Source organism: Hyaena hyaena, unplaced genomic scaffold (assembly GCF_003009895.1).
Source record: "Hyaena hyaena isolate Hyena2069 unplaced genomic scaffold, ASM300989v1 scaffold_71, whole genome shotgun sequence".
NCBI lineage: Eukaryota > Metazoa > Chordata > Mammalia > Carnivora > Hyaenidae > Hyaena > Hyaena hyaena.
The window spans coordinates 862572-880951 of record NW_024080704.1 but is presented as its reverse complement, the minus strand read 5'-3'; the positions used below and the strand labels follow the sequence as shown (position 1 = coordinate 880951).

Genomic DNA, 18380 nt, shown 5'->3' with positions numbered 1-18380 from the left:
CGTAGTTCTAATTCAGAGTTTATTATGCTCCCTTTACCAGACCATAAGCCCCACGACGGCAGGACGTCGTTATCATTCACCACTGCGCCTCCAGCACAGAGCACAAGCCCACCGAATACGGTTGGAGAAATAAATTCGTGAAATCGTGATAGTGCCGCTGGACAGCCACTAGTGTGGCATGAGAAAGGGACACACCGAAACGGAGAGCAAAGGAGCCGCCTTGGAGAAGACACCGGGGTCCCTGAAGTGACAAGACCGGAAGGGTGGAGCTGGACCTCCGGGACGAGCGGTTGGGAGGGGCTGCACAGTGAGGCGGGCGTTTGGGAATGACAGCCGGCGAAGACACAAACTTGCAAAGGCAGGAAGTGAGGGGGAACTGAGGGAAAGCGGAGGTGGCCGGCGGACGGGGTGGGGGTCGCGCATGCGCCACCCCAGTCTCCGCGGCGACCCTGCGTGCGCGCGCACGCGCGGGGTCGAAGCGGAAATGGCGCCGCGGGGCCGCGCGTCCGGGCAGCGAGCGGAAGTGGGTGTGAGAGCGGAAGTGGCCGGCTGGAGCCGGGGGCTGGGCGGGGACCGGGCTTGTCGGTGAGGCGGTAGCGGCGGCGGCGGCGGCTCGGCAGGCGGGTTCAGGCTTCGGGGGCCAGGTCGGTCGGGTGGGTGGGTGTCTCCACAGTTAGTGCGATCGCGGGCGAGCTCGCGCGTCTTCCCCTTCCCCCCACCCCGGTCCCTCTCCCCTTTTCCCTTAACCTCCTACCCCACCCAGCCCCCCCTCCTCAGGGGGCAGCAGGGCCGCTCCCTTCGTCCTTTCCTTCCTTATCCACCCTCACCGTCCCTTGTTTCTCCATCCCCTGCTCCGGGCAGCCGCCGCCATGATCCTGCTGGAGGTGAACAACCGCATCATTGAGGAGACGCTCGCGCTCAAGTTCGAGAACGCGGCTGCCGGGTGAGCGCGCCCCGGGGGCCGGTGGGTGGCGGGGGAAGCTGAGTTGACCCACGCTAGTCCCTAGCATCGCTCAGTTCCCCCCAGTCCTGGAGGCACGAGGTGGGAGACCTGGCCGGGTGTGGGGACGGCCCAGCGGGGTAGACGTGGGAGGCGACTGGGCGCGGCGGGGTGAGGGGCAGAGATGCGCGGGGCTCGGAGGAAGGATGCGGAAGCGGCGAGTGGACAGGAGCGCGCGTGCCAAAGGTCAGGAGACCTGTGGGACGTGAGGGCAGCTGGGCCCGGAATTCTGGCCGAGCGAGCAGGGGACCCCTTCCTTCCGTATTCCCCGTCATTGTTCTGAACCCGAAGAAAGCCCGTTTGGGATTGGGTTGAAAGGAGTTTCCAGGAATTCACAAGACTGGAGGAGGGAAGAGGATTCAGGCCCAGATCACCATCAGCCTTCTCGCTCCCCGTCCCCACCTCTTCGTCTAAAGGAACAGGAGGCAAGACTGAAAGCAGACTCAGTCTTGCAGCCGGAAAAATGCGACTTCTCTGGTTTCCCTTCTTGGAACAGAGCTGTAGGACACATTGGCCATTTTGTTACATACGTCTCAAGCAAAGCTCACAGTCTCCCAGTCCACACCCCTTCCTTATCGCTCTTCTGAGGTTCTCATTCTCCTTTTCCCCACCCAATTATCTTTTAAACTCTTATACAAGATCCCTGCTCTGTGGTTTCTTCCGTGGTAATCCTGGCCCAGGTACACACTTCAAAGCATACAAAGTCTATATGTAAAGTTTTTAGATTACCTTTCTTACTATTGGCCTTTGTAAAGGTAGGTTTAGCTCTTGGGTCCAAGGCAGCCTTCTCTGCGAAACACGGGAATCTCCGTAGAAAACAACCTTCTCCCCCAAAGCTGCTGGGCTTTCTAACATTTAAAAGTGAGCCGAGGATTTTAGCTTCGAATTTATGGTGGCTTGTATGTAGTCAGTCCCTTTGCATCACTTCCCCATTGTGAGGATGGGGCTTCCCATCATGATTGCACAGTTGAGAAAATAAGTGCAAACTTTCTGGTGAACCGGGAACTAGTGATGGGAAAGTAGGTGCTTGGAGATCTGCAGACAGAGGATTGATTGGTGGAGGGGAAATTCTGAGTAGTCATAATGAACTTGTGGCTTGGCATTAAAAAAAATACTTCTAACTCACTGCTTAAATTGAATATTTTGTGTCTCCTATCCCTTGTAGTAGGGTTACAGATTTTATCTGTAAAATAAAGCACGGCTTTCCATGATTTAACGCATACAGTAAGCAGTAGCTGCTGCTTCCTGCCAGGGGCTGCAGTTGCTTGTATTTTAGGGTAACTTAACTTCTTGTCTTCAGCCTCACATACCAGTTCGTTTGCATTTTAAGTATTCAAGTGAATCAGATCAGAGTCTTATTTGGGGTGATTGCCATGGACTTTTTTGAACAGTGTAGCACAGAGGAGGAAGTTAAATTAACTTCTGCATTTTCACAGCTGAACCTGTTACATGCATTTTCGAGTCCAGACTAGCAAAGAAGGAGATCTGGGTGGCTATAAGCTGATCAACAAGATAAATGCCTGTTCATCTTCAAGTAGAAGCATGCCTTGTAGTGTAGAAGTACAGTCACATCTATTTTGTGTATTTGTGATTCCAAACTGAAGCCCATTATCCAGAATGTCAGCTAGAAAATTAACTCTTACAACATATACTCTTTCTGAGGAATTAAAATAGACACTCAAGTCTGGAAGCCTAAGTTAGAATTTCTAGGACATTTCTTAGCAAAGCATATGTTCTAGCAGTATTGGATATTGGGGCAGGGCAGCCCAATATGGCCTGTCTTCCCTTTGAAAAGTGGCTTTAAATAGATTGCCCCAAAACATATTCTGCTGAAAAGCACTTTGAAAATGTTTGAAAAGAGACCCTAATATGAGGCCTAGGAAGTAGGGCTTTCCTGGAGTTGTAGATATAACAACCGGCAGAAGCTGGCATCTAAGCCCACTGTTGAGTTTCCAGGCATGCACCGTGAGGCAGCAGTGAAGTAGTTACCATGCTTATCAAGGCGCATGGCTACTATACCAGAACTTCTGGCAAAAAATGAGGAGTGTGATAATCATAAACATTATGGGATTCTTCCAGTGCTCCAAGGAGGAGCAGAGAAAGGAGGTCTTTCTGAGAGAGCCTATTGGCGAAAGGGCAAGATGTGGTAGGGTGGAGATGGGAGAAAGACATTCATAAGGGGAGTAGCTGGGAGGAGAACCCCTGGAATTTGAGAGGCTTCACCGATGTGGGAACCTGCTGGGAGATGTCAGCTCCACCCTACTTGACACTTCTCTGAGTGCGCAGAGAACAGTTACACTGCTCAAACCAATTGGGGAAATTATACTTCTGAGCAGCCTTTTCCTGAGCGAATCTCATCAGTCCTGTGATGCCCCAACCAGAAGCTACATGTGGCCAGTTAAACTTAAGAATTAAAGTGGAATAAAACTAAGTTCCGGCCATAGTCGTAGTGCTCAGTTGCCGCATGTGGCTAGTAGCAGCCATATTTGGACAACACAGATTCAGAACATTTCCATTATTGCAGAAAGTTCTGTTCTACAGCACTAGCACTGTTGCAGCTGCTGAAAATGCAAGCATGAGGTAGGCTTAAAAATAGTGCAGTGGTACATGCTGCAGAGTACACTTCAGTAATTTTCCTCTTGAGGTTGATTTTTTTTTTTTTCTAATCATGCCTCAGATCATCCTTATGGATCTTGCGTGTGACATCCTACTAAATGTCTAAACTTCCTTTGGGTAGAGCAGTTCTTTTCTCTGAACTGTTTAGCACTGGGTCACGATCACCTTTTAATTTGGAGGCAGAAATGACAAAGCCTTTGAGACAAAGATTCATTCCAAACAAATGGCTTTTTATTTTTACCACACTCTTGTGAAAACGGCTTATTGGAATGATTCATATGTCCTCCCAAAGTGAGAATTATTGGTAAATTGTCTCCCTGACAGCCTAGAGACTAAGAGAACACGCTGATTGAAAAGCCATGCTCAATACCGCAGATAACCTCACATGCAGGTCTTGTCCACAGCATCGTCTTTTCATTTAGGAATTCTTACCCAGGTACCCAATTAAAGCAGAAGCCATCTGGCAAATTAATTTAATTTTTTGTTGTTGTTACTGTGTACATACCAAAAACCTTTTCAGCCTCAGAAGCTGGGCCTGTCATCTCAGCTAGAGTCTGGAGTCCAGAATTGAGGAAATGCTGTCAGATGCGAATTGCTGTTGATTTTAAGTGCATGCTGGTCCCTTGCCACAGCTGTGCATATTGTGGGCTCTGTGGTTCTGTGAGGGGGAGTGAGGCTCAGTAAGCACGCGGTGCCAGTTGGGGTGGGCAAGGACTGTGGGAGGAGAAATTTGAGAAAGGAATAAATTAAATCTTGCTGATACCCTGTTCTCATTCCTAAATATGCTGATATGTCCTCAGAGAGGCATTCAAGTTTGGAGTGATTTGGAATTAGGACATTGTTTAAGCATTCAGAAGAAATAGAATGGTCAGATTGGCCTTTTAACAGATCGTTAGAGGTGCACACAGCTGCCTGACTTCTGACCTCTGCAGCGCTGCTTGGGGCATGAAGCCCCAGAGCCACATTCCCCCCCCAGCTGATGACTCCTTAAGGGCAGGGCCTGTCCCTGGTCATCATTCTTTCCCAACATCCTCCACTGTATATAGAGTCAGCTCAGTAAATATTTACTCCAGGGAATGGGTGAGCCCAGATAGAATGGATCTTCATTTCTTTAAGTGCTGATTTATTACTTTTCTGACATTGTGTGAATCAGCTTTTAGATCATCTTTGTATCTCCTTTGAGATACAGCCTAGCAGAGAGTGAGGGCCACATTCCTCTAGTCTTTGCTCAAATGGGATGATAGGAGCCTTTTAGGAGACTTACAGAAGAGAGGTCAGAAACCTTATAGTGAGACAGCAGAATTCAATAATTCCTCTCATTCAGCTCATGGAAGGGATAAGTAGAATAGAGACATAAATGCCCAGATGGGGAATTGGATGCATTCAGGAGTAAAGACTCCAAGATTCTTAATGAGAAAAGAGGATCGGAAAATGAAGTTGTCAGGAGTTCTTTATTGATTGATTAGTAACATTCTAGAAACTTCCTTAGATAAGGATAGGAGTAGGGGTGCCTGGGGGGCTCAGCTGATTAAGCGTCCAACTTCCCCTCAAGTCATGATCTCACAGTTAGTGAGTTCAGGCCCCACGTCGTCCTCTGTGCTGACAACTCAGAGCCTGGAACCTGCTTCAGATTCTGTGTGTCTGTCTCCCCCTCCTCCGTTCATGCTCACGCTCTCTTTTTTCTCATAAAAATAAATGAACATTTACTTATTTATTTATTTTTGAGAAAAAGGATAGAAAATTTTTTTCTAAGGATTTTAAGAATAGTTTTTGAAACCTATCTTAATGGATTGTCCAATCCATTAAGTGTCTTGTGCTATCCACTCAGTAACCCTGAAGGCTTATCTAGCTGGTTTCTTTTAGAATTCTGGACATTACAACACTCTGATACTAACAGGGTTCTGTTTCTCCTTGTACTGCTGACCAGTTCCTGATTCTGGGATTTAGCACAATCCTACAGCTTCTCCCAGTCATGGCTTCAAAGTGTGGTCTCTCCTGACTCCACTTAGAAGAAAAACTAACTCATTGATGACCATCTATGAATTAGACACTTTGCTGTAAGCTTTAACATAATTTAATTTGATTTCAAAATGTGCCTGTGTGACAGCAGTTCCCATTTACAGTTGAGAAAACTAGGGCTCTTGGGAGCTGCGGAGGGAGTAGACGGATATATTAAGTACTGTGCAGATACCCTTCTCTGGTGACTTCTGACCTTGTTTATGATATGTTACACGCAGAACATGGTATTTTTAAGGCGCATTGGGTGGATGGCTTAGCCTAGAGGCCCTGCCACTGGACTGCCCGAAAGGCTGCAAGGATCGTTATTCTCTCAGCAGGTCTGTAACTTAGTCACAAGACACGTATTGGGAAACTTGTACACAGGTCATCTCAATTAGTCTTCACAACAACCTGTTAATCTCCATTTTCTAGAAAAGGAAGCTGAAGCTCAGCAACATTGAGTAACATTGAACATGGTTACATAGCCAATAAGTGACAGGACTTGAGGCGAACAGTCAACTCAGAAGGATTTGCTTTTATTGTATTAAAATCACCCTCGGCATCTGAAACTTTAGCAGATGGTAAAACAAAAAACAACTTAACCCATTTATCTTTTTACCTATTAAATGGTATGCTTTCCCCCAGACCAATCTTACTCCCCTCTTGCTCCTTGGTTTTAAACCACAAAAGTAAATGACAAACACTTGGTCTTGGAATTGACACCATCCTGTTTGGGCCTTGTCCCACTTGGTATGGTCTCCTTGTTGGGGCAGAGTTGTGACCCCCCCATGTAACTTCTCAGGAAGACGCCTTTGGCCTAGTGCTCTCCTCTACAGCCTGTCTCCTCTACAACCTTTTGTGCACTCGTAAATAGCAAACTAAAATATTGATGGCGGTTATTTGATAGGTATTCCCAAGTCAGGCAGCAAATCACTTAGGATGGCTCTTAGTGAGCAACTTCTCCCTGTGCTTAGGAAACCTTACAGCCTAGAGAAATTCAGAGTTTCAACTTAAGGGGTTTACGGCTTAGAATCCTAAAGTTGTTTATACCTAATTTTTCTCGGTCTATTGATGAAGTAGAAGAGTGGGAAACTCAGTCCTTTGGCTGAGTTAAAGAATTAAAAAAAAAAAAAAAAAGACCCAACCACCTACAAAGTGATCCAATATGGACTTTTACAAGCCTCCACCCTGACTTTTTGGCACAGCCACCCTTCCCCAGAAAAATACACTTTGGTGCTTCCTCCCATTGTGCAGCCTCTTAATGTTTCATCTAAATGAGTCGTAGATTAATGTTTGTCCTTCTTCTTCCTTTGTCCTTGTTGTTTAGAGAAGAGGAATGGTGGTTGGGCATTTATTGCCTTTGTCTCCTGGGTGCAGTTTCAAAAGAAAGCTCAGAAGCAATTTAAATTTTCATTTCTTTTTTTTTTTCATCATATTCTGAACTCACTGCTTCCCTGTAAACACACCTGATGCTTCCATTCGTAGAGACTCCTGAAGTGTTTTTCCTTAGTCACATATGGATGGCTTTGACAGGGTAGGGTGGAACTTCATATGTGACTGTATAGGTTGATCTTTCAACAGGGCTAACATATGCTTAATAGAAGCCAGTTTCCTGGAAGGGGATTGTTTAGCATCTGTAGCAGCTTTTTTACAGTCATAAACCACACTCTCTGTTCCATTATTTCCCAGCAACCCTGGAGGACAATTCGGTCTTGGTTCCCTTTACAGGTGAGAGAGCAGAGATAGTATAAAAGATACGTACTTGATTGTGAGGTCTTGAGCAAATTAGGCAAGGATAAATGTGAAAATGTGTATGTCTTGTCTGCTGGTCCATAAAACAAAGAATCATTTGAGTCATAGGTAGCAAGTGATAAAACCGTGGTGTCTTCCTTTGTTTCCTACTGTTGGGCTTGGAGGAGAAGTGGGGCTATCACGTAAGGTAGCTTTTCACAGGAGGTTAATTGACCATTATTGTTTATAGCTAGGACATATGTCATGCTTTCTAGGTAAGAACTCAGCAGCATTTATCAAAGAGAAGTTTACGTACCAGGCTGAGCGGGGAGCTGCACAGAACGTATCAGGCTGTCGTCTTTGCCTTCCAGGATAAGCTGTTTCATGTCTGTTCTTTTGCTTTATCTTTAGCAGTTCTGTGAGGTCAGTAGGGTCATTATGTTCTCCCATTTTATAGATGAATAGGTGAGAAAATAAAGGTGTGTGGGTGTTAACTTGTCTGAAAACATGGTCTTGATGAAAAGCTAAAGTTGGAAAATTGGAGTCCTGACTGTTCCCAGTGATTTCACTGTTACCTTGTGCTGCGCTTTCTGTGGAAGCGTCACTCTGGAATTTAAAAACAAAGCAAAACTAGGGTAGAATCAGTCAGAGAGGGCTTTGTGGAAAAGAGTGGTGAGGACTTTGATGACATAAAGGGAGAGGAAAAGGTGTGTAGGAAGACGTACAAGTTGTCTCTGAAATGATACAGGACTTTCGTGTTTTGTTTTATGGCCTGCAATCATCCTTTCATCTTAAGTAAATTAAAACCATTCTACATTCTGTTTAGCAGTTTTCCTGGTGAATGTACTACCTCCACCTCCCTCACTGTTGTCCTGTGGGAGAGACATCGATCAAAAGATAGTGTTTTGTAGTTCACAGATGCAAAGGTATATATCATAGTCTTAAGGAATTCTGAATTGAAGTTAAGTGCCAAACACGGCAGAGATTCGACAGCAGCTGGAAAGCAAAAACTGTACCCGCCCTGCTTCCTTTTTGTAGCCTCCACTGTAATTAAGCCCAAAGGTTCAGGTACATGAGAAAATGAATCGTGTACTCAGATCATCAGTCGGCATAGGATTGGTACCGAATGCTCTGATCGGCAGTAAAGCTTGGGAGCCTTTGCGGATCTCCTTGAAGGCAAGCAGCAATACAGAGGTCTTAACTAAGGGACTTCTCTTTTGTTTTGCAGTAACAAACCAGAAGCAGTAGAAGTAACATTTGCAGGTAAGTGTTCTTACCTCAACCCTGTGAAGATAATATAAAAATAGAAAAGCAAAATAGTTTCTGAAATAAATTTTGACATTTGTGGTACCTTGATCATCAAGGCTTTTTTGAGGTCTTTGTTTTAGATGATTATTTTGTGGATTTATTAAAGTTAACCTGCTAATACCTTAGAAGGTTGGGTTTAATTTTGTGGTACCAACTAAAATTTAATTTGTAAGTATTAAATTACTGTCTTTAAGTAGCCTTCATCTCAGTTTGCCTAGCACTAGGGTAGTGGGGAAACATGGAAAATGCTAGAGACCTGTTCAGCAAGTCAGAGATTATTGCTTTTTATTTCCTATAAAGAATTAGATACTGATACTACACACTTGTTATGTGAACTTCAAGGAGTTAAACAGTCACCCTCTGTAAAATGAGGGTACTTGACTAGATGGTCTTGGAAGACTTCTTGCAGTTCTAGTGCTGTGATAGGAGTCCAAGCACTATCCCTGTCCCCCCCTACTGACTAGCAATGCCAGATCTCAAAGTGATGGCACTCCGCACGTGGTTTCAGGAACTACACAGGGGGAGCCCTCTCTGTGCAGGAGAATAGCCGAAGAGAAGGGAGACCTATATAGAGATTAGAAGAAACCCAAGAGATAACCAAATGCAGTGTGGGGACCTTGTTTGGATCCTAATTCAAATAAGACAACAGTATTTTAAACCCGTTTTTGTTGTTGTTGTTTTGTTCTTTGAGACCGAATATTTGAAGACATGACTGGATATTTGATAAGTTGTTATAAAAAATTTAGGCATGGCAACAGTATTGTGGCTGCATTTTCTAAAAATTCTTCTTTATCATTTAGAGATACATTCTGAGATATTAATGAAACGACGTGATGTCTCAGATTTGTTTCAGAATAAGTCATTGGGAGGGGGTATCCCAATAAGATTGGGCTGTGTGTTGATCATTGGTGAAGCCACATGGTGGGAATTAGTTCGTTATACATGATCTCGTATGCATGTTTAACATACATCACAACAAAAGCTTTTTAAGAAATAATTTTCAGCACCAAGCTGTGATGAAGATAAAATAGCTTTGTAATTTTAGTAAAGAGCAAAGAGGAGCACCTGGGTGGCACAGTCAGTTAAGCGATGACTTTCGATTTTGGCTCAGGTCATGATCTCTCAGTTTGTAAGATTGAGCCCTTATGAACCCTGCATCAGGCCCTGCACTGACAGTGAAGAGCCTGCTTAGGGTTCTCTCTCTCTTTCCCTCTGTCCTGTCCCTCCCCTGCTCCCTCTGTCTCTCTCCCAAATTAAATAAATAAATTTTTTTCTTAAAAGGAGTAAAGTGGGGCGTCTGGGTGGCTCAGTTGATTAAAATTTCTGACTCTGTTTTGGCTTAGGTCATGATCTCACTGTTCGTGGGTTCAAGCCCCACGTCGGGCTCTGCATTGACAGCACCGAGGCTGCCCTGGATTCTCTGTCTCCTTCTTTCTGCCCCTTTCCCACACTTGCTCTCTCTCAAAAATAAACATTTAAAAAAAATTTTTTTTAAATAATAAGCATTTTTTTTTAAAAATAAAGAGCAGAGAGAAGTACTTGAACAGTTCTGTCTCAGTGTTTATACTTTCTGCATGGATTTAAACTTTTGCTTATATGCAGATATTTTGCTTATATGCCTGCGTACAAAGGGAGACCTCCTTGTGGCCTATTACAAGGTAGGCAGGTGCTTTAAGGTCTTATTCCCCATTACCAAGTTAAGCGGTTTTATTTGCTTTCCTCACAGATTTCGATGGAGTTCTCTATCATATTTCAAATCCTAATGGAGACAAAACAAAAGTGATGGTCAGTATTTCTTTGAAATTCTACAAGGAACTTCAGGCACATGGTGCTGATGAGGTATGTTCCACATCATTCTCCTCAGGACTCTTGTTTCCTCCTCACCTTTAACCGGCAGCTTGCCACTCATAGAAGGTCCACGGCACTGGCCACTTGGGACAGCTTGCTCACCTAAACAAGGCCTCTTGACTCCATTTTCCATAATGATACAAAGGGTGTTTTTCAGAAAAGGCTTTGGCTCTTTGCTTGGCTGTTTATTACTCTGGAAAAATAAAGATGTTCCCTAACTAATGAAAACAAAAACAACTCTAGTTCTCCAGAAAATGCACTGAAGAATATATTCTTTGACCAACATAAAAATAGCTGTTGCAAGACTTAGGCTCCATTCTATTTCTGTAATACAGTGAGGCAGGTGTATAACTCTGGCCCTAAAGGTTTATGATTTAATTTCTTATTCTGGAAATTGAGACACAAGTCTACCCTTACAGTTTTTTTATTTAAACTTCTTTAGAGCTAGCCTCTTTGAGTAAGTATCTTTTCTTCCTTATGACTACCATAGGGGAAATAAAAGATGTCCATGCATTATGAGATTCTTGATGGCCATGCCTCATTCACTGGCTTCTTTCTATAGCTAAAGTAGCAGGTTTGGTTCCTGTTGAACTATATTTGCTCTGGGGAGAGCCATTTATGGAAGAAAGAAAATGCTGTTACACCAGTGTGCACACGTTGTGGTTGGGTCTCAAAGCAGGAAGTATGACTCAGTTCCTGAATCAGTTTTCAAATATCTTTTAGTTTTAACAAGCTAGGTTCTCTTTAATCTGGTGAATGAAGATACGGCCATTTCTGTTTTCTTTATGATTAAGAGTAGTAGCTTTTGAGTTACTTAAAATTTATGCAATGAAAAGGCTATCTGCAAAAATAAAATCAGAATCTGAATAATATTTTGGTATAAAAACTAAAATTTGATGTTAGCCAAATAGAATACCAAGAACCATAGGCAATCATTTCTCTTAAATATTCATGTGTAATTGATCTGTCCCAGCATTTCAAGGGAAGAGCCAAAACCTTTTCTGATTTGCCTCATAAGTTCAAGGGTAGAAGAAACATTTAAAGAATTTGTGTTCAAGGTTATTGTACATGAAAGAAAAGCTTCAGGAGGAAGACCTGGCCCTATAAAGCATAAGAAGGATCATTCTATAAAAGCTAGAGGCCGACTCTTCTCTTTACCAGATTAAGAGCAAGAAGAAATAAGTGACTGTTAAGGTGGCCCTGCTTTTGATTAACCGCGAAATAACTACCTGAAAAGAATTGCTAAACCTTTGAATAGACAGCTAAAAATTACGTAATCATTTTCCCTAATCAGCCCTCTCTGTGTAAAGATGCAGGTGCGGTGATAATAATAATCCGTGGAAGGGGAAGAAAGTGTTACAGCTAGGTTTCTTAAATCTCCTTTCCAGACTGCTCTCCTCGCACTGGAGCTCCCTAACAGTGCTATTCTTGTAGCTCCCACAGGGCCAAAGAGCCAGCTCCACCCGCTCAAGAGGGTGGAGCAAGTAACCTTCACAGTTTCGGAGCAGAGTGCACGGTAAATGGCTCCCTGGGTTGGTTAAACAGTGACCAGCCTGTGATAACCAGAGGAAGCTTGTTAACTTTGAAAGCCTCTGCTGCTAGGGTGGGAAGGTCTGATGGTGAGGACCAGCAGTTGCCTCCCCCCATCTCCTGGTGTCAGGTTGGAAGAGGGGCCTCTCATTGAAAAAGGAAATTATGCATGGTTAAAAGTGCAAGTGAAATAAACAGGGAAGGGTTCATTGGTTTCACCAGCGGGAGGGAGCAAAGGAGTTGAAAGTGGTAGAAATTCAGCCAGAAGAACCTCTCAGATCTCAGAATATTAACTTAGTGAACCTGGAATTAAACTAAATCTTAGGAGCTATAAGTTTTTTTCTCCCACATCTAACGTTCCCTTCCTCCAGATACCCATAGTGCACACAGTACAGAACTGTAGCTCAGAGGTAGGATGCTAGTGAAAATTCTCAAGGGACGTGCCTGTTGCTACCCCCACCCCTCCACCAGAACTCTTTGGGGGAAGTGGAATATAGGACAGCTGAAGGTCAGATCTCCCTCAGTTTGTTGTGCCACCAACAAACTCTGTGACCTTGAACCTCTCCCTTCAGTTCCTCTTCTGTAAAAGAGATAACCTCACAGTGGCTATATGGTCACCAGATCACAACTGAATGTGGCATCACTGGTCTTTTGCCTTTTTATACAAACAAGTGTCATCACTAATCCATGCTTTGAGGTCCATTCTGTTATCTGTATTTGCACATGGAGAATTTCTTCCACCTGTAGGAAAATGGTTAAATATGTGGAATCTTAAAGAATATTTAAGACTAGGGAGGAAAGAACTTCACCACATGATACTTTTTCCAAATAGGACGTAAATACATGGTTAGGGTTTTTTAAAAATAGAAAATACATTGAAAGTAAGATTAGAAGAAACAGTATTCACTCAGCTCTGTTTATTGCAAGTCCCTGTATGTGGACATGTGTTGGTGCAGAGACCACAGTGCAGAGCAGGGCTGAGGTGAGCGGGGCTGAGCGCCTGCTTGCATAGATCTCCCCTCTAGTGCTCCCTGTGTTTGCAGTCCTTTTCTCTGTTTGATAGAATTCTGTTAAAGATGCATGTATAACTCTTACAGTTAAAACATAAGTTAATGGTTTTGTTTACTTTTAATCGGTAACTGGGGCGCCTGGGTGGCTCAGTCGCTTGGGCGGCCAACTTCGGCTCAGGTCATGATCTCACGGTTCGTGCGTTCGAGCCCCATGTCGGGCTCTGTGCTGACAGCCAGCTCAGAGCCTGGAGCCTGTTTCACGTTTTGTGTCTCCCTCTCTCTCTGCCCCTCCCCTGCTCGCTTGCTCGCTCTCTTTCTCTCAGAAATAAATTTTTAAAAAAAAGTAAAAAAAAATAATAATAATTGGTAACTTGTCACAGAATAAGTGTCTTTTTTTTTTTTTCATTTTTTTCATTTTTGGTATCCTAGAAAATTTCAGAGGGCCATTATGTGTTTGTGGTGAGATAGTGTTAAGACATTGACTGAATGTCTGAAGACAAAACCGTGCAGCCCTTTACACTACTGTTACATACACCATTACGTATACTGGCCTCAGGGGTGACACTTTCCCTCCCTAAGTATGTTTTTAATGAGGGTTAAGAATAAGTTATGTCTATGTTAATCTCTTAGTGATATAAAGACTACTAAACACCAAAAAAGTTATTAAGTTCTGATGATTCTAATATTTACTTCCTTGTATCTTTAGATAGCTGCTTTTCTACTGCTTAATGTATCCTATATAACATTTAAGTCTGAACTAGTCCTTCCAAAATAAAAGGTTTGTTTCTTAAACTGCCAGCCTAGGAGAAATTACCTCCAGGTGAAGTAGTCGTACTGACAGAGAAGAAATAGGAAGGTGTAACAAGGGCTACTTTATCATTTACTCCCAAAAGCTAGAGAGTAGCCAGCAGTAACTATTGGTTTTAGGGAAAAAAACATTAGAGAGTACAGTCTTCTGTGGACCCTCCAGTATCAATAACTGGCTGTGGTTCAGTTGTCTTTTGTCTTTTGCCGTAAAACTGGTGATGAGCTAAATAATTTTAAAGTTTACAAGATAAGCAGGCTAACCGGAATCCGATCCCAGCAATTCTGGTTTTAGCTCTTCACTTACCTCAGTTCCTGGTTTGGCCTGTACTTAGTTGGTAACGGACATAACCCACTTGCACTCGGGTTTGGCATCCTTCTGCACTTTTGAAAACATGTTGGTGTGTAGTATTTGGTCTGGAGGAAAACAGAGAACATATAAAGGGTGTGACTGAGTCCTAAAAGAGTAAAAGATGAGCCTTGACTGAAAAACAGACCCTAGATTAATTAACTTTTTGTATTCAATCTCTGTTCCATGAGTGACTTGCTTGGTAACTCAGATATATCTGCTTCTCCTTGTGTATCCGATGTCCCATCTACCAAATGAAAGTCAGGAAGAATTCTGGCTTAGGAGAAGCTTGGCAAATTCAGTGCTTTTAAAAAAAAAAAATGACATTATCATGGCCTTTGGATTAACATTTGTTTTTTGTATTTTCTAGTTACTAAAGAGGGTATATGGGAGCTTCTTGGTAAATCCCGAATCAGGTATGTAGTCCTGTGAGCAACTGTGGAGTGACCTGAAAAGAGACCTGTCTTATTTGTACTCTGCTTTTTTTTTTTAACCAAAGCATTTCATTTAAATATTGTTCATTATACACATATTTCTGCCTGAGCCCAGTTCCCACTTCAGTCTTCTCCATAAAAATAAAAATAAAGCTGTTTTTAAAAGCTAAGGGGCTCTGCATTGTCCAGTAGTGGTTCACAGTGTGGTGTACAGGAGTGATGCATGTTGTCACTTTTAACATTTACTTGGTGGAGTCAGTTGACTCTTCCTTAATCTTTCAGCCAGTGGGCCTTTTTTGTTTGCTTGCTCATGGTGATTAAAATGTCTCTTGAGACTAAGCAAACATTGGTTTTCACCCCAGCCCCTAGAAACACCATTTTCTGTACTACACATTTGGAGAAGGAAACACAACTATTCTCACATATTCAAGTAACAAAAATTCCAGCCCTTTCTTTTAATCTGTTCTTCTAATAAAGAACAAATAGCCTCTTTGCAGCCACAGGTATTGAAAAGCACCATGGTCTTCCTTGATTACAAGAGCTGTGTTACACTGCTTATAGGAAATATAAAGCAAAAAAACTGAACAGTTTTTTCATCCTTGTGAATAGGTGGCAGTCTCCAATTCTGAGGCGTTTAGTTGAGCCCCCTGATGAGGACCAAGTAATTAAGTTCCTTTGAACATAATATCACTCAAATTTTGTTCCTGGGGTACCTTGCTTTGCAAATTGTTCTAAGGAAGGTGTGTCTGTGTCTTTTAACAGCAGTTCTTACTTTTGCTAGCATATTTCCTTCCCCAGCCTTTGTGGCATTTTTCTTTGTTTTCATGTTTATAATATGACATGCTTCACCACTCCCAGTAGAATACCTTCCCCTGTCTTCTGTATGCTACTCTGGAAACAAAAATACCAAATACAGAAGGAAGCCTTTGGGATGTGACTTGTTACTAGGAGTCCTGCGAGTGGGAGCGTTGACTGCAGTCCAGAAAGAGTACTACAGTGTGCTTATCCCCAAATTGATGTAAAAGTGTATCGCAGAAATAAAAACCAAAAAATAAATAGCATTATAGGCTTTAAGAAGAATCAGAACAAGGAAAGGGAGGGAGGAAGGGAAGAAGCAGAACTAGAACAGAAACCATCACGTAGGAACTCTTGGGTATGCCGGTCACGGCTCAGATAAAACAGTGTATCAGAACCACTGGGATGTAACAAAGAGCTTGGGATTCTGTCCCTGAGCCTTTTCTTCCACTTCCTCTTAAAGGACAGGCGATACCAGACTGCAGACCTTGCGTGCATACAAGTGTGAAGTATAAAACATGTAGAAGTAGTGTCTGTCCTGATTATCTAGGCAAGTTTGGGGAACTCACCAGACCATACTAGACCTTTACTTCTAATCTCTTCTCAGGATGTTCTCTTCATCATATCAAAGACTTACTTAAAGTCTGACTTGAGCTGTGGTTTTACTTGGCTTCTTCAAACTAACAAGCCTCAACTTGAAATATTTTATTCTTCTATCTAATCTTGTAGTCTGTTTACAGCTTCTGTGGTTTGTTTTCAGGTACCCAAAATGGAATGATGATTGATATTTAGTATTGTGATGATTTATATTATTTAGTATTGGAGTACCAAAAATGTGCTAATCAGTACAATCTGGAACAGAGATTTAGATAGCCCATGTTCTATCAACAAAAACCACAGACCTGAGGAATGCTCTTAGAAGAAAATTAAATAGTAGCAAAGGATAAGTGTGTAAGATATTCCATACAGTTCTGGTAAAATTATTTCCAGCACTTACCTAGAATGTGAAATGATACTCAGTGATGTACAGATATTCTTGCAGAACCATCTATAGACTTTTTGACCCATATTAATCATTTGATCAGATAATCAGTTGTCCCAGCCTTGTTTGCTGGGACTCATACTCAACATGCGGTAAAGAGGCAGAATAGTATGTGGTAGTCAGCAGACTTAGCTTGGGGCCCATTTATTGATGACCTACTGTGTTCCAGTCTAACTGGAACTTAAAATACTGTTTTAGCCATCAACAGACGAATGGATCAAGAAGATGTGGTTTATCTATACCATGGAATACTACATGGCAATGAGAAACAATGAAATCTGGCCATGTGTAGCAACATGGATGGACCTTGAGGGTGTTATGCTGAGCGAAATAAGTCAGGCAGAGAAGGACAAATACCATATGTTTGCACGTATAGGAGGATTAGGAGGAACTTGACGGAGGACCAAGGGGGAGAAGAAGGGCGGAAATGGTGGGGGAAAGGGAGAGAGGCAAACCATGAGAGACTCTTGAATGCTGACAAAAACTGAGGACTGATGGATGTGGGGGGGAGGGGGGGATGGGCATGAAGGAGGGCACTTTGGGGATGAGCACTGAGTGTTATGTAGAAACTAATTTGACAATAAACTATTTGTAAAAAAAAAAAAAAAAAAAAATACTGTTTTAGTTTTCCCAGGGGCCACCCCCATCCTACCACCCTTTTTAAACAGATGCCAGAATTATAGAGGTTAGGCAATTTGTCCAAGATCACAAAATGGCAAGGCTAGAATTTGGACCCCGTTCTGTTCAGCTCAACGTAGAGTTGCCTACAGCTCTGTATCCTGCTGCATTTAGCATGGTGCTTTGCTCCTTTGAACTTCCTTTTCCCTCTAAAATGAGAATAACCATATCTGGCCTGTGTACTTCAAAGAATTTTCACAGAGCTCAATGAAGTAAGATATTTTAAAACACTTTGAAATTTTTAGTGTATACAAGGAAAAGCTGTTGGAAAGATATACACACACACACACACACATTATAGACATACACGCTCTTTAGATTTTTCCATACCTTGCCTCCTTCTACAAAGGGTTTGTGATGACATGCAACAAGTTGTGTTGATGTTGTTTTTAATCAGAAAGCCACCGAGCTGCTGACTGTGTTAGCACTTTGCAGGTTAAACAGTTGAAAAAAATATGTAACTCATTATAGCTTGATAGTGTATATAAGCCCCCTTCCCAACAGTGTCTCGAATGCTAAATTTCTAATCAAAGTTCCTGGAAATGACTTCTTCCTGTTCCTTATTTGTAATCTATTGTCTTTGATATTGACTCAAACTTTTACATAAAATTTGTTAATTAGCTGCGTATATTTACAGTGCTTTTACAAGAATTAGGGTTTTATTTGCCTTACCTGGTTTGCCGTATGAGGCAGATGGGAAGGCACAGCAATCTACCTGTGTTAAAAGGCAGTCATTAGAACTTGCAAAGTTTTTTGGGGGGTTTTTTGTGTGTTTTTTTAATATAACCTCTGGGTTTTTTCCCCTTCCAGGATACAATGTCTCCTTGCTATATGACCTTGAAAATCTGCCTGCATCCAAGGATTCTATTGTGCATCAGGCTGGCATGTTGAAACGAAATTGTTTCGCCTCTGTCTTTGAGAAATACTTCCAGTTCCAAGAAGAGGGCAAGGAAGGAGAGAACAGGGCAGTTATCCATTATAGGGATGATGAGACCATGTGAGTATAGGACTTGGTCCTAAAGCCTGGGTGTGGCTGTTCTATGCCCTTACCAAAAGACACATGGTTAGGTCAGACCTTAAATGCGTGAATGTCCCTAACATGTCTTTCTCATAAAATTTTTAAGCCAAGGTGTAGATGACAGGGGGGAAAGGGAGGGCCACTTCTTCCAGTCTCCAGGTATCAAAAGTTGGCTAAAGATGAAAAGCAAATCCAGTGCTTTTCCTTTAAGACCCTACT

General features: G+C 42.7%; 1 protein-coding gene across 1 annotated transcript in view; it reads left to right on the top strand.

Annotated features, from left to right (window-relative positions):
* Positions 1–544: 544 nt before the first annotated feature.
* Positions 545–18380, top strand: part of ARPC2 (actin related protein 2/3 complex subunit 2) — a 29000-nt gene continuing 11164 nt past the window's right edge. Inside the window, exons 1-6 of the mRNA XM_039233103.1 lie at positions 545–644; positions 862–943; positions 8574–8608; positions 10380–10492; positions 14565–14610; positions 17954–18140. Coding sequence (XP_039089034.1) covers positions 870–943; positions 8574–8608; positions 10380–10492; positions 14565–14610; positions 17954–18140 — 455 coding nt within the window. The 5' untranslated portion in view covers positions 545–644; positions 862–869. The remainder of the gene's footprint in view (positions 645–861; positions 944–8573; positions 8609–10379; positions 10493–14564; positions 14611–17953; positions 18141–18380) is intronic.